General features: G+C 34.0%; 1 protein-coding gene and 1 pseudogene across 3 annotated transcripts in view; both read left to right on the top strand.

The window, feature by feature from the left end:
• PPP3CA (protein phosphatase 3 catalytic subunit alpha) overlaps window positions 1-16444 on the top strand; it is a 279943-nt gene that overhangs the window by 251770 nt on the left and 11729 nt on the right. For all 3 annotated transcript variants that reach the window (XM_039848669.1, XM_039848668.1, XM_039848670.1), the window contains exon 11: window positions 14602-14686. In XM_039848669.1, the coding sequence (XP_039704603.1) occupies window positions 14602-14686 (85 nt within the window). The remainder of the gene's footprint in view (window positions 1-14601; window positions 14687-16444) is intronic.
• LOC120591335 (uncharacterized) lies at window positions 10606-10721 on the top strand (annotated as a pseudogene).

The following is a 16444-nucleotide window of genomic DNA, read 5'->3' as shown; positions in this document are numbered from 1 at the left end:
CTTTCTGTACCTTCTCTTGTCTTCATTGCTTCTCTATGTGCTGTTTTTCAGTCATGTATCATATTGCAAGGAGATGTACAATGTAAGTTTATGTCTATAAACTTTTACTAGGTCAAAATTAGCTACAGAATAGTCATAAGAACTCACTTAAGTAAATATATTGATATATTTTGAAATATTCTAGAGATTGATGGATATATTATGTTTTAGTGAGATTCTAGATGTTTCATATGTTATAGCCACAGTTTGATACTGTTAACTTTTCCAAGGATAGTGATATTTAAAAGATAATATTTCCATAATGGCAGAGACTTTTTTTCTAAAAGAAGAATACTAATTTGGTAGAATCCAAATCTTAAAAGTCAACAATCATTTTTCAATAGATGCCTTTCATTATGTTCCTTTTATTCCTCAAAAGATTAATTAGCATTAATACAGTGATACTCCACTGTAAACAAATCTCTATTGTAGTAAAGTTCATTGGCTAATAATTATAATATAGACAATATCATAAAAATGCAACACTTTGTCTTGAATAACTAGACCTGCATAGGTTTGTAATTACACGTTAACCCATGTGCTCAGCAAATATATATTGAGCATCTACTATATCCCAGGTACTATAGCCAAAAATGCCTCCACATTTCAACAATGCTGTTGTTCCTGCATAGTTAAACATTACCAAGACTAACTCAGTGTTTACTTCATTTATAATGAGTTCTCTTTACCCACCCTCTCAGTCACTTACATGAGGATATATTTCTAGACTTAATCTGCTTTAAAATGATCAGTTCCAATCAATGTGCTCTGCTCATAAGCAATTGCTTTCGAGCCTGCAAGTTCCAATTATAAGAGTGCATGTCCTTTTCAAAGCATTTGGAAGAATTTAAGCAGACCACTGAAATCTCACTCTGCCACACTTAAATCTTAGGTCAATCCTGCAGAGAAATAGCTAGAACCTCTAAACATGATCTTTTAGATCAAACCTCATAATATGCCTTATAAAGAAAAAAGAAAACAGAAATAAAAGTATTAATTAAAAGTATATTTGACTTGGAATATCATACATGTCAGAGTAAAGGATCAGAAATTTTCTTTAGTACTTTATCTATCATGACGCCAAAACTATGGATTTCTTCAAAGGTGCTCACGGAACAACTTGTAAAACTTCCCAGAACTCTGACCCTCTTTAGGACTGCAGTTTATTGCAGTTTCTTTGTTTTTCTTTTGCTTTTTCTTTTGTCTTTCTTTATTATTATTATTATTATTATTATTATTTATTATTATTATTATTATTATTATTATTTCGTAATACTGTTTTCAACTTTAAGATGTTTCCAGTCCTCCTACCCTGCCTTCCACTTGCAGCCTGCAGAGTCTGTCTCTCTGGGGGCCGGCCTTCTACTCTGCCTGTCAGGCTCCTGGGCTTGTTGGCTACAGAGGTGAAAGCAGGAATCAGAAGACTTCAAAGAGCTTAAATAAAGCTCTTCTTTAAATTGCTGTTTATAAGGGAGAGGGGCATCTCTTTATGAGTCACTTATGAAGCCCTTCTCAATATTTTGTTCCTTATTCAATATCAGCTGAAAAGTCAAAGGTAGTAAGTAATGGTGCTTTTACAATCCATGACTATCTTTTTATCACATCAGGTTGACTTCTTAGTGTCTATGAAATCTATAGAAAATAGATTCTAATAGAGATTCTTCTTATTTCCTTGAGAACTGAAAGGTGTAAGATGAATTTTGCTGCCTCAGTTTCTGTCAGCTCCCTTTTACCATTTAATGGTGATGACAGTAGCAAACACTTATGTGTTAGGCGTTATTTAAGCCATTTATATGTATTAACTCTACTAATTTTACCTTCTTGACCAACAAAAATTTATAAAAATTTATAATTATTAACTATTATTCATTTTAAATATATATATAAATTTACTCGGTGATTTATATTACCCCTAAACCTCAAATCAACCTATTGACATGGGTACTACGATTATCCCAATTTGACGTATGAAGCAATTGAGACCAGGTGTGGTGAAGTGAAAGCCTAAGGTCACACAGCTAGTGAAGCAATAGAGCCCGGATTCAAACTGATGTCTCCCTGGTTCTCAGACTCTTGAACTTCCCACCACCTGTGACTATAGAGCGTGAAATCCTCTTTGAAACAGCCTGATCCCTTTTTTTTTTAACAAAACATTAACAACTAAACATCGTATAATTTAATTTGTTAAATATACTATAAAGAAATAGATACTTTGCCCTGTTATTTGGCCACGAGAGTCAAATATATGCAAATAAAACAGTTTCATTCTACTCCTTTAACCATAGTTTACTCCAAAAGTTAGAAGTGTTTCGTGAGGTTAAAAATTGTGGTATATGTGAGCAGACAAAAAGTCCTCTGGCTCACCTAGGCTTCTGCTGGGTAGAAATCACATCATGATACCTCCTCCCTCACTTCTTCTAAAGGAATTTGATAGCCTGTCTAGAAAAAGGTTGCTGTTTTCAATTGGTCTGTGGTTCTTTTATGTCGAAAATAAAATACAAAACTTCTGTTATCTTGTAAAGTTTTGAAGTAGTTTAATGCCAATGAATGTCTGTCAAGGATCTAATTTATATGTATTGGGGTCTTTGCTTCCTGTTTCCACTTCTTCTGATTTTGGATGATAAAATGATAGTCTGGTTTCAATTTGGAATTGGTATTCGCCAGACATTTAGAGAAGGAAGAAATCTAAGTAGATGTACCTCATTGGTAGTCGATTCTCGTTAATGAAGAGGACTCATTTCAGACCAAGAGTTAGTAAGTGATCTCAAAGTGAAGGGAAAAGCTGATAGAAATCAAGTAATCTGGATCACATAGGTTTCTTTAATGTTTTTTATTATAATAAGGAAGTCTGGAGCAGCAGAGCGTTAGAAATAACATTTTCATGAGTTAGAAATGTTTATTAATTTGGAACTTTCTTTTTGGTCCTCAAATCTTAAACTCTGAGATCACTTTTTTTAAATGTATATGCAAACTTTGTGTGAGACTGTGGTATGTGATAAGTTAGGCTAACAAGAAGGAATTGTGGAGGTGAAACTGAAATCCTATAGGATAAGAAATAAAAGGGGGAAAAACATACATTTCAAACCAAATATAGTTTCAGGCTACACTGGAAAGACTAATATTAAATTAGAATTTATGTCTGTGCTTTCATCTAGAAAGCAAACCACATGGTGGAACTCTTATCCTTTATCCACATTTTTGCCTTATCCTAATGTTAACCACAGACAAGTCACTGAATATGGCATCAGAGCAGTTTTTTTTTCGTATGCCTTTAACCATCAAAATTGTGTACCAAAAATTATCTTCTATCGTCTGCTTTGAATTATTAGATAATTCTTCATATCATGGGTTCCCAAGCGTCTCCCCACTTCTTTCTGTCTAGTTTTAAAAAGTCATACAGAGCTTTTGAAAGTGCAGAGTTGCAAATTAGCAGGACTAACATGGCATCTTATTGGTCCTTAAGGAATACCTCTGTAAGGGTTTGGTTATATTATTTTCTATAAAAACAATAATAATTTGCCGTATCTAATGTTTGAGATAAATTTTATCTTAAAAACTCCCCTCCGCTTTGTGCATCCGGCAGCACATACACTAAGAGCCATTAATTAGCTTAGAGCTCTTCTCGTGGCTGTGTTATCGTCATTGCTGAGCAACTTACTTTAACATTCTATATTTCAGGTTCCCACACTGGGAGGGGTGAGGGAGGGGAGTTGTATGTCCTATAATAATTGACAGTTTTAGGGGGGGAAGTATCAAATTTTAATATAAAAAAATAGAAATAAACGTTTAGACATACAAAAGTAAAGAGCTCTGAGGATTACAGAGACAATATGATTTTTATTCTGTCAACACTGACATGTACGTAACCTACAGTTGGTAAGCAGAGGAGTAACAAAAGCTGTATTTGAGAAAAAGCAAATACTTTTTCCACACTTAGAAAAATGCTTGGAAAATGAACAAAGGATGAGGGGAATATAATTTAGGAACTTAATAATGTGTCTGAAAGTTGAGGTGACTTGCAATGATAATGTGAAGAATAAAATAAAAAAGGAACTATTCCAAAGAGCTGTCCAAGGACTTACAACTATGCGACCAGTGGGGCAAAAGAAGCAAAAGTTGATTTAGATAGTTTAAACCTAGGTGCCCAGGAGGTTGAGAGCATTTATGGAAAACTCATCAGTTTCAGGAGAAAGATGAGTTCAGTTACAGACATGCGTTTGAGTGAAAGTGACACATGTAATTCTGGAAATGTCCAAGCAGGGTTTGGAAATGGAGTTCTGGAAACTGGGAACAAAGTCTGGGCTTGTGACAGAGGCTTGGAATTAAAAGCCACAATTGAAATCTATTAAGAATGAAATAGGCCTCCAGAGTTGCTGATGTGGAAGGAAAATCAGAAAATTGAGAACCGATCCTTAAAATTAACCCTTCTTGATGAGGCTGGAGAAGAAAAATAAGCAAGTGCAGGAGAAAGAGGGAGTGATCGAAGAGAGAAAGCACAAGAACTAGGATTGGTCGCAATTCAGGCAGCAGCTACTTAAAAGTAATATGCACCGAATGCAGGAAAATTACTGTGTGATATAAATTTGGCCAGAAAATAAAATAATAGGACATAACTTTGGTTGTCAGATCAGATTATTGAAAAGAGGCAAATAGCAAAGTTTATTTAAATTTTACAATAACTAGAAAATCGAAGTCATTGGAAAAAGGCCAAAAATAATTTAGAGTATCTCAATTTTAATATCATGTTATATTTATATTATATTTTTATTTCTATGTAAAAACATTTATTCATGGAATTCATGGTAGGCAAACACGTGGTCCCAGCCTTCATTGATCTGAGAGTCTTTTGCGAAAAGAAACCAACTTTAAATATGCTAGTCTCACAAAGGATTTAGAGGGTTGGGGAAAGGAGCATGAATTGGGATGAAATATTTGATAACTAAAGGAGGAAACATGGAAGACATCTTTCGTATCCTTTTCAGCTTCTGACAAGGAAAAGAAAAACTTTATGTATTTTACTGCTTTAGGAAGTATGGCCATGTAAGAAATCCATATAATTTTTCCAGGAAATTATATGCAAAGATAGATATCGGTTTACCACTTTTAAATTAAGATTATATTTTTATAATAACTGAGTTTGCATGATGTAATTAGAGATAGGAAAAGGAAGACATTTATGAGAAGAAAGATTATTCCATATTTTATATAAGGCTTTGTAATTTCTTCTCAGGCTTTTGTTAATTAACTTCCAGTTTATTGTTGATTTTTTCAATTATTTAATATTTTAGTGTGTAATTTAGAAACTAAATTATTTTCGTTACTATAAATATATCCTTTGTACTCTGTACTCTTTATATACAGTAACTGCTTTTTTCATCATGGTTATGCCATAAAAAGGAAAAGTTATATCCAGTATATTGCTAAAACGGAAGCATGTCTAAAAAGTTCATGGGCATTTACTAGCTGGTAGGGTGTACATGCCCATCATATTTATGGCTATTGATGTTTTGGCACCTTGACTATCAAAAACAAGAAGGTGCCTGGTTAGCTATCATATTTTAATCAGTATCAAGTCTGGATTATTATATTTGATTACAATAATTGAAATCCTTTTAAGTTGCTAATTAAAATGATACAGTAACACAGACATTAAAAAGTACTTTTTTTCTTTCATATTATACTACCATGACTTTACACTAATGTGTTTCTTTATTACCTGACATAATTTTCACATTGGGTGGAAGTGCAGACTTGGCAGAACAAATTAAATCTTAAAAACCAGCCATATCCCTGTTACAGCTAATTGGTTGTATAATGGGATAATGTTCACCATTGGCTAGAATATTATACTCATGCTAAAATAATACTCCAGAAAATACTTTAGACTTTATACTGTGTTCCCTGAGACACATGTATTATGGACATATATATTTTTACGGTGTTTAGAAAATCATTGATATTTATAGCATTCGATGAGCCTTCCTTTAACCAATGACGACACTGGACAACTTACTCTAAGCATTAGCTAATGCATATCTAAGCATACCCTTCAATTCAATATATTTATGAAATTTATTTGAGAAGGAAATCCACATTGCATAATAAGAAGGGGAGTAAGCATGGCCTCTATCAACGTTAGTATATTCTTTATCTGAAAGGCATTGAAGTGAGACCTCTCTTTAATGAAGGCAAAGATTTTGTGGATATGTATGTCTCTGTGTTTTAGTAAAATATCGCTTCTCACCAACAAGTTCAGGTAATTGGCGTGCAAAGAGGCATTCTTCACAGAGGGAACTGTGGGTAATGTCAGCTTGCTGAAAATTGATACCATAAGAAAGTAAGATATGTTTTTCTAGTGGTTCCGGCAGAGCTTTTATGATTATTTTTATACTAAAGAATTTTATAAGTCCAGCTGAAATGTCCTTTGTAAGGCACAGGCTGACTATGTGATAGTTTCTTGAAAAATCAATGGAAGCTCCATATCTATTTAAAGTCTGCAGTTTCCATCCAAGTTGTTACTATGCTTACAGCCAGTTTCTTCAACTCTACTGAGCAGTCACTGAACATATGGAACACAACGTCTCACAGAGTAAACGTCCATGGAATCAATTAGAACTTGTAAACAAAAGTAATTTTTAACTAAGTAGGAGAATAATCAAATAATGACAGTTATTTGACATTTGAGAGTAGTCTACATTTCTGAGACTGCCTATGCAAAGAATTCAGTTATGTTTTATGACAAGAGAAGTGGAGAAAACATAGTCTAGGCTATAATGGCCTTCCTTAAAATCCATTACATAAGAGAGACTTAAATATATATATTAGTATCTTCTGTTACTTTCAAAAATAGGATATAAGACAGAATAGTCTTATGCCAAATATTACACCATTGTAGTTTCTATTACATGCTGAGATTTTAGTTGAGCTAAAAAACATATGTAAGAAATTCAGAATTTGTGGTTTTGGGTGAGTAGCCATCATGTCCCAATTTTATCACTTATGGATATGTAATATAGTAAAGTTAGAGTCAAAATTAGAAAGGTATTCCAAACAGGTTGTAATCTTCAAATGATTAATTTTACAGGGATTTTTAGATTTTGATATCCTAAAGATGTTTTTCTGTGCCTAATAGAGTAACCTACATAAGTATAAGCAGACATACAGCTATTTTGCGAGAGATGGCACCTAACAACCTTTTGGGGCTAGAGTTAATCAGCACTGACCCTAAGTGGATGAGCAATGCAAGATTCGCAGGTTATGACTAGTCAAGGAGATCTTCCAACAGCTATCAACTCTAGAAACTGAGTAATCTAATTCTTGATAGAGCAGCGGTATTCATGCCAGAAAATTTTTACTACTGGGATTACTCAAAGACATTACAAGAGAAGTCTTGAAAGACATTTCAAGAGAAGTCTCCATTTCACATCCTCAGCTTCCAAGTGTCCTCTTTCCTAAAAGTGATCAGCCTGGGAACTCACCTGAGCTGGAGGCCACAGGCCTCATTGCAGCTTCTCCTTTCTCACCTCTTCTTTCTCAATTACTCTCCTTCCATTTCAACAGAAGGCATAGGTCTCCATAGACATAATTACTATGAACATGGCTTTGAGATATTTAGTACTGCAGTACTAAACAGAGAGACGCTGGGAATACTTTGTGAGTCTAGAAAGTCTCTTTAAAGCAGTGTAACCTCACTCCCATCCTTATCATTAAGCGATGCATTCCAATAAAATTTTGTTTTTATGATTTTAAAATACTTATAAACATTTATCATATATTTGTCCTACCTAGCTTAATTATATACTAGTAATTGTGATCTTGATTACAAAGGAGTTTTGAACACTTAGAGCCTTATTGTCTCAAGAAATTTAAAAAATATATTAATATAAATTTCTAAACATCTTTCACAGCAAAGTACAATGTGGTGAAAACATATTTTAAAGTAAAAATATATAATTTACTAGCATAAAATCAGGGAAATTGAAATGGAAATTTTTCAAAGAAAAACAGACTAATGAAACATTTTTAAATATTAATGAATGTATCGTTCATGGAACTTTTTCTTTAAATGGATGATAGTGGGATGAAATTGCTCTGATGTTTGTATGCCATTGGTAAAAAATAAAAGTATTATAGCCATTTCATTTTAAAATGGCAATGTTTACAATATTATGTTCGTTACAACTATTTAAATTGATAATAATATTCTTTGGAGGATATTCTTCTGTAGCTGTAAGAGTAAAAACTGTAAAGGTTAATTTTAAAGCCACTCTATTACAGCGAACACAATTGCTCACTAAATCCAGGACTCAAGTGCCTGGAGGTTTAAGAAAATGTAGTGAAGCACTTATCACACTCATAGCCAAGGGCAAAACTGGGTAGGTCTCTGAATAAGTTCTGACTTGTTAGGATTTAGAAGCTCAAGATTTTTTTATTGTTAAACTAGGTAAGGAGAGAAAAGACAAAAAGATAAAGTTTAGGGATTATATATAGCACATGGTTTGGCCCATGGTTTTATGGGAGCAAATTGGAACATGCATTCTTCCAAATAAGACAGTCTGTGTATTCATAATTTCATCATCATCCAAGGTTTCTAGAGGCATCCAATGTCATATTCTGACTCTGCATTATACCTTGTATTTCAAAGGTGCTGATTTTGTATTGAACCAAACCAATTTTTGTCTTTATTAGAGCACAACAAAAGATATTTCTTATCTCAGTACTTTATGCTTTGTTCCATTAATAGCCTTTATTCAAATTCAGTAATTGCACTATTTGATGAAAAATAAAATCTAGAGGCATATCTAAACTCTGCTTAATGGTAATGAACCATGATAAAATTTTACTTTGAAGTAGAATAGAACAGAGGTGAACGTTGTTAACTTTTAACAAATGTGAAAAGTGTGTGTTTTCTGTATTTTCTTAGAATTTGAATTAGAAGTTAAAAGAAATTTGAAGTTTACTAACAAAATATAATTTTTAAAATATAACTTTCCTTTGAAAACATGTGAAATGTTAGTGTGTATGCACACTTTTTTATGTTTGTTTTACTTAAAAACATATGCTATGGATATGCTTGTGTTAGTTAAAAACACCTGAAAGAAAGAAGCCTAAATAATAGCAAAACATTTGAGGCCAATATAATAATGAAGTAGAAAACTTCTGGTACTTTTTCCATTAAATAGGAAAACAACTCTATAACAATAACATTCTAATAATAGGAAAACATTCCTCTTATATTTCGAGTATGAAATTTTTACGTAGCCGGTCTTCTTCATTTCTTATAGTTGTAAAAAGGCGTTGAAATCAATTAAAATCTGTTAGATTGGGATTATAAAACAACATTTTAACAGTCCAATTTTCTCCTGGGGCTGATTACAGGAAGTTTGGGGTAAATGTAACCCCACCAGAGAACTTTTCTTCATTACCTCCTTCGACAAGACCATGAACCCCCTTATAACACAAATAATGAGAGAGACAGAGAGACCTCTCTTCCCAAAGCTGCTCTCTCTTTTCCCTCCAAACCAAGCTCTCTCAAGTATAGTTTTATTTTTTGATGTTTCACTGTGAAACATTTCAAACATATAGGGATGTTGAAAGAATTGCATAGTTAATACCTATCACTTACTTTCTGCAATTAACATTTGACTATATTTGCTTTGTCGCATATCTATCTCTCTACCTGCTGATAATTTTAAGTTTTTCTTTCTTTTTGGAGATGAGTGTATCTCTCTGTGTTTGCTAATGTCTAAACTCCTTTTTGTTGTATGCTACTCTGCTAAAGCCTTTGCACTTTAGCCCCAGGCATCTCCAGCTCCTCTTCTCACCCTACCCTCACCCCAGGGTGCCCAAACTCTACTCATGCCAGACTTCTCACCCATCATCTGAACATAATGTGGATCATTGTTGCCTCTATGCGCTTGAGAATTCTCTTCCTTCTATGAGAAAACCATTCGCCCTACTCTCTGACTCTTATCTTCAAGATCCTTCAACTATCATTTTGGTGAATTTTTTTTTTTTTTTCCTCATGCCTCCACACAATTAGCTCCTTCTTCCAGTGCTGTGCTGGTAAATGTTTAACAACCTGTTTACCAGGAAAAGGCCCATGTTGGTAGCATTTGCAGATTTCCATGCTATAAATTCTCTTTCCCTACAGCTGATTTCAGGCTACCAACCTGAAGTTACTACTGAACACAGAGCTAAGAAGAGATGTGCTTGCTCAGTATACTCTCACCAGCTGACAGACGCTCCAACACATCACTGCTGCTTTCTCTGACGTTTGTCACAGTCCATTATGGTTATTCACATGATCTCCTATAGCAGAGATCATACCTTATTTGTATTTCTGTTGGTAGCAGTTAGTACATGGCAGGCTGTATAGGATAGGATCCACAAGAACACTTGAATGAATGATTTGGGTAATAAATTGTATATATCGAGCTTTCTAAACACCCCTAATTCAGTTAAAACTGAGGAATTTAGGATGTGGTTCCATAGTGTAGCGGTTAACGCATCTGCTTTACACGCAGAAGGTCCTGGGTTTGTGCCCCAGTGAAGCCACGGTCTGTGGTCTATGGCCATGCCACCCTGAACAAGCCCGATATCTGATCTCAGAAGCTAAGCAGGGTCAGACCTGGTTAGTACTTGGATGGGAGACCACCTAGGAAGGCCAGGTGCTGTAGGCATAAATAATAAGAAATTAAAAAAATAAAGTGAATAAAAACTGAGGAATGTATAGTAGCAGCTCAAGGGATGGGAACTGTGAGCCAGATGACAGAGCCCTCATCTCTAATGTGTGGCAGATAGCCCACGTGGTAAGAATCTCTCTTTGCCCCTCATCTGTGTGGTGCTGATATAGTTTTCCAGTTCCCTTCAGAGGCTGAAACCACCCTGTGGGGATGCAGTGCTCACTCAGCAGGCCGTTCGGCATAGATACCTATACAGCTGCATGAGAAATCAGCAGGGTGCTAAGTTAAGGTCAGGGAGGGCACATGTTAAAAGCAAATCTTTAAAGATTCTGTCGGGTTGTACATTAGCCACTTCCCCTTTAAGGAAAATTGAGTGTGCAGAGTTGCCTAGATTCTGGAAATAGTACCGTAATACCCCAGACATAAAAGAAGTTTAGAGCCTAAAAGTTGAAGAGTGAGAGAGGCCCCAAAAAAGAAAGCATAATTATTTGAATGGAAACACAACAAAATGTTACTTAAAATTATTAGTTTTTTTAAAAACTAATAAAAAATGTTGCCTTTCAGAAAGTATTGGATGTTCAAGTTAAAATTTTTCATTGAAAAATAGTTACCACAGTTTTCATGTAAAAGATATTTTATGTGCCTTCATTATTTAATATACTGATTTTTAATTGGCGCTACTGTGGTACATTTCCACAGCTTAAACAGAGCAAGTACCAAGAGTGTCGAATATGACATTATATTTGCATGTTGCACCTAATAACTGTCTGAAAAATATGCATTTTTTTCTTGATCTTTCTATTGAATTATGGATTGTGAGGATTTGCAATGGAACATAAGTATTCAAAAGAAGTTTTAATAACCTTTAGAAAATACCAAAACCAAGAGTAGCAATAGGAAATATACAAGGACTTTTACATCTGAACTTTCGGAACTTAAATCTATCCTGCTGCTGTTCATCTCCTTCAAGTTCAATTACGTATTAATTCAGATATCTTATTTGAATATTTAAATTTTTTGTGAAATTACAAATGTGTAGTATTCGTTTAATTTTGATTCTCATTATTTGGAAAATATTGAAGGTAACCCCAGGATAAAACTTTGAGACATTGGTTTTTACTGTCTTTCCTTACTGTTTATGATTAGGTTATTTGATTCTAATTTTATAAGGGGTAATAAAACTTCTTATTTACCTGTGTTATTGAGAAATTTTAAGACACAGCATTTCTTCATTAAAAATGACGCTGTAATATATGTCGAATCACCATTGTTGGGAGCACAACTATGAATACACAAAGCAGAATATCTGTTACACGCTTTCCAGTCAGTCATTTGGTCTGAAAAAAATAAGGAATGATAAACTGGCTCTGACTGTCAGAATATTTATTTTACATTTAAAATTTAATATGTATTTGAGCATTTTCCTGAACATCAGCTAATACTGAGCTCAGAAGAACAGCTCTACATAATTTATTTTTCTCCCCTTCCAACTTAGTGTCTTGCTTTTCTTTGTTCTAGTTACGGTTTTTACAAGTCCTTTATTGAAAAATTTCTGGAAAATTATTTATCTATTTTTCATTAATTTTATTTTATATTTTCCCCTTCTCATTTCTCTTGAATATATACAGTTTATTTCTAGACATTTAACTACCCCTTCTTGTTGCTTTTCTCGTTGCGCTTCTAAATATAGTCACAATTTTGGGAGCTCTCACACACTTTCCATTCTCGTGACTGTGGGATAGATTTTATGATCTCGCCATACTGTTTGCTGTAGAAGGTCAGACTCTTTTCTCTCACTTAGCATATCATGACCTATGAGTGGATGGGTCAATCAGACTGGGGAATATTAAACACAGAGTAGTAATAACACAATAGTAGACTAAAAGCAACATTTAACTGAATAACTGAAAAAATTTATATATGAGAAAAATACAAGGAGACTAATTTTCATCCCATTTTTTTTTCTTAACAAATGTCTTTTAGTAGTCTCTTGATCATAAATTATGTAAAATCCAAGCACAGAAATCTCAGACTTTTAGATGGTCTCTAAGACAGGATTTATTGTATAAAGAATTTTAATTACAAAACATAGATAATAAACATTTCTGAAAACGCAGAATAAAATTTGAGGCAAGGATCCTAGACCCACCCTATTTTCTGCTCTAATGTTCCAACTAATAGAGTCTAATTCTAGTTATCAACAGTGAATAAGAATCCATGGTTCCACTTAATCATCATAGAGACTAGATGAGAGTGGCTTTCACACATATGGATTTAAACTTACTCTACTCATTTGCAGACAGAATAGCTGGCAATGATAATAAGTCCTGCCAATCAGATATGTTGCAAGATACTACCATGGTGTGATTGCCACAAGAGAGAAAGAAATGGGCAAAAAATATGGGCTATTTGAGGGCTTTCAGGTCAGAGATAAGGTGAGAGAAAGCCAGCTCACTGGTACACATCTTCGGCGAAACAACTGTGGGCACGCGAGATGGGTATGCATCATTATAGCCTCTGACAAATTAACCCACTCAAGAGAAGAAAGTGGTCTATTATGTTTTAACTTCCTCAGGGTAGAGAGAAAAGCAGAGGCCTTTTCTTCAGTCATTTCAAAATTGTGTGAGAGTGTTGGTGTGAGTTTTCTTTCTTATAGAAATGTTAGGATGGTGGTTGATTGACCCTTATTGAACAATGAAAAAGATTCTAGATCACATTCTTAAAAGCCCTCTTTGTTTCCAAAAATATCACAAAGCTTATTCTTATCATGGACTTAAAGACCAAAATTTACGCCATTTGCCATCTGTAGACTACAGTCTTAGAACAAATTATGTGACAAACCGTACGGATTAGGAACATTTCTGATATTACCTAAAAATAATATTTTGTTTTATTTCTATTAGTCAGCAAAATTAGAAAGACAGTATGCTTATGTTAACACTTTCTACAAAATCCCAAATGATGTGTAAAAAGGACAATTTATCCTTCTTACCTAGGATTATAAAAATTTTCAGAGAAGTATGTTTCTGTGATTTGCACCTTTTTAACATGCCTTGGAAATTTAAGAAAAAATAAAACGGATTCACTAAATAAAGATCATATAGTATTATTTTGAAAACAATTATAAAAAATAAAATATTTATAGTAACAATAATCTATGTAGATTGATTTTTTTTTAATTTGGAAAATGTAATAAATAGTAAACCTAACTCAGACTGTACTTGTATACAGTACTAAAGTACAAACCATGTACCCAATCTCTCACTAAATCTAATTCAATAGTTTTTTACTTTTTCCTCTAGAGCTTATGAACCAACCAAAAGATGTAAAAGTTTCAGGTGTTAAACAAATGTTTTATGGCCATTAAGTAGCATGCACGATGTTCCAGGGAGCATAGCGTGCTGAGACTCCCTAGTTTGATCACTTGGAAAGAGAAGTTTTGAAAAAGCAGTTTCCTATAGTAGTCTTCCCAGCATGGAGGCGGGAAATGAGTAGAAGATCCTGATGACTCATTTTATTTTTCCTGCCAATGCACGCTCTCTTTATAGAAACAGAAGAGAAGGGAATTCAACTAGAAGGAAAGGGTAGGATCCTGCTCTATCTGCCCAGTGATTTTTCAGTTAGCTCTTTACCCACCTCCCCTGGGTAAATCTGAAAAGTTGCTCTGGCGTTTCAGGGACCTCTCAAGAATCATATCCAAGGATTAATGGCCAGATGTAAAAGATTTTAAATTGATTCACAGATAAATCCTCTTAGAAGGAGGGAAAAAAAAAACACTGATTTTGCTTACTATAGTCTATTATATGTGAAAATTTGTAAAATAATTTCAGCTACATAAAAAGTCATTAACTAGTCAATTCTCTGTTTTAAAATACAGGAGCCACAGCTGCTGCCCGGAAGGAGGTGATAAGGAACAAGATCCGAGCAATAGGCAAAATGGCCAGAGTGTTCTCGGTTCTCAGGTGGGGTCATTGTTTCTTTATTTCCATTTTGCATTTGATTATGTGTCTGTTAATAAACATGTTAATACTTTAATCTGGTGATTTAAGGGCTTTATTAGATGACATTTGCTTTGCTGTAGTTTTTTTTCTTTTAAAGGGAATTGTCAGTTCCTCATTGTTTTAGTCAAATTGAAATACACCAATTTCCATAGACTATTTTACATTTTATCCCTCTATTTGCTGCCAAACTTTAAAACATTTATTTCTCAATAGGTTGGCCATGTGGTGAAATAGGAGAGCTATTATAATCTTTTTTTTTTTTTTTCATTCTGGCTCTATGGTAAAAGATGAATTTATTACATGTATTTCACTAGATTTCTTGGAAATGAACATCAACTATAAAGCCTGTTCGTGTGAATCTATATTGTTGTAATAAATCATTGAGAGAAAAAAGTAGCTTTTCAATGTGTCAATTCCTATGTAATAGTTATTTTTTTAAATAGACCACGAATTGTGTTGTTATTAAGCCTGGATCCAGAAAAGAAGAATTTTCTTGAAGAGGATTAACTACATTTTTCTTAAATTCAATTATCATATCTTGGATAATACAAAGAAACTGTATTTCTCACAAAAATTAGTTTAAAATATGGCATGTTTATATGTGAGGAGTAAATAGTTAATTCACAATCACACATTTAAAAGGGTAAATAGGGAAATCTTGGGAAATAGTCCATCTACATATTGTATAATTTCAGTTTTACCAAATTTTTTCTTCAGTTCTTTCTCATAGAGTAGCTACACGGGGTCTTTTGATTTCTCTTGCTGTTTCAATCCTACTCCTGGTAGTCACAAAAAAGTGACTAAATGACTTGATGCCTCAAGCAGGGAGCCATGAGAAGGATGAAAAGTATTATTGTCTTTTTTCGAAGACGCCAGCCAAATCTTGATAAGTCATGTTAAAATTGAAAATAGAGCATTGATGCTTCCTACAGCCTGATGAATGAGGCTGCCTTTGCTCTAATGCTTTACATTCCTAATGGAACTTTTCAGACTCATTCCTTCATTCAATAATAAATATGATAAAACTTAATAAACCATTCTGTACCATGAAGAAAATAATAAGGCAATATAAAGACATAGCAAGTGAGAGATGAGGCACTTATTTTAGTGTGTGGTCAACAAAGAACGTTCTGAGTAATGGCATTTGAGCAAATGTGGGGATGACCTTCGTGGAGAGATGGGATAAGAGTGTTCAAGGCCCAGAAAGAGCAAGTGCAAGACTCTTAGATAGAAACAAGATCAGCAGGTCCGAGGACCAGCGAGGAGGCCTGTGTGGCTAGATTTACTATAGGGGAGAGAACTATAGAACGATTGAAAGCTCAACTGACACCTCGACATAAACGCTTCCTATTTATTGTGCCTCAGATTTACCGATAAATGCTCTTATTTTGTTTCCTATCTGAAATCTCTACAAGAAGAAGTAAAAACAGCTTTAGAATTTCCATGTTATAGTAAACTTAGGGGAAAAGGATAAGTCTTTTTTAATTAAAAAAATTGTTTCTGTCTATGTTAGTCTTCAAACCACATAAAGGTGATAGGAGCAATGTTACAAGTCATAGGTAGCTCTTAAAATTGGAAAGTCTGTCTACTACCCTGTCTGCTGGTACATAAGATGTAATTATTCCCAACTGGAAAACAGTCTTTTTGAACCCAGTGATGATCAGTGACTTGACTAATATTGCACATAATGATAGAACAGAGGAGGGGTCATATCTAGAG

Source organism: Pteropus medius, unplaced genomic scaffold, assembly GCF_902729225.1.
Source record: "Pteropus medius unplaced genomic scaffold, Ma_sr-lr_union100, whole genome shotgun sequence".
NCBI classification, from domain to species: domain Eukaryota; kingdom Metazoa; phylum Chordata; class Mammalia; order Chiroptera; family Pteropodidae; genus Pteropus; species Pteropus medius.
This window is presented reverse-complemented; position numbering and strand designations above follow the sequence as displayed.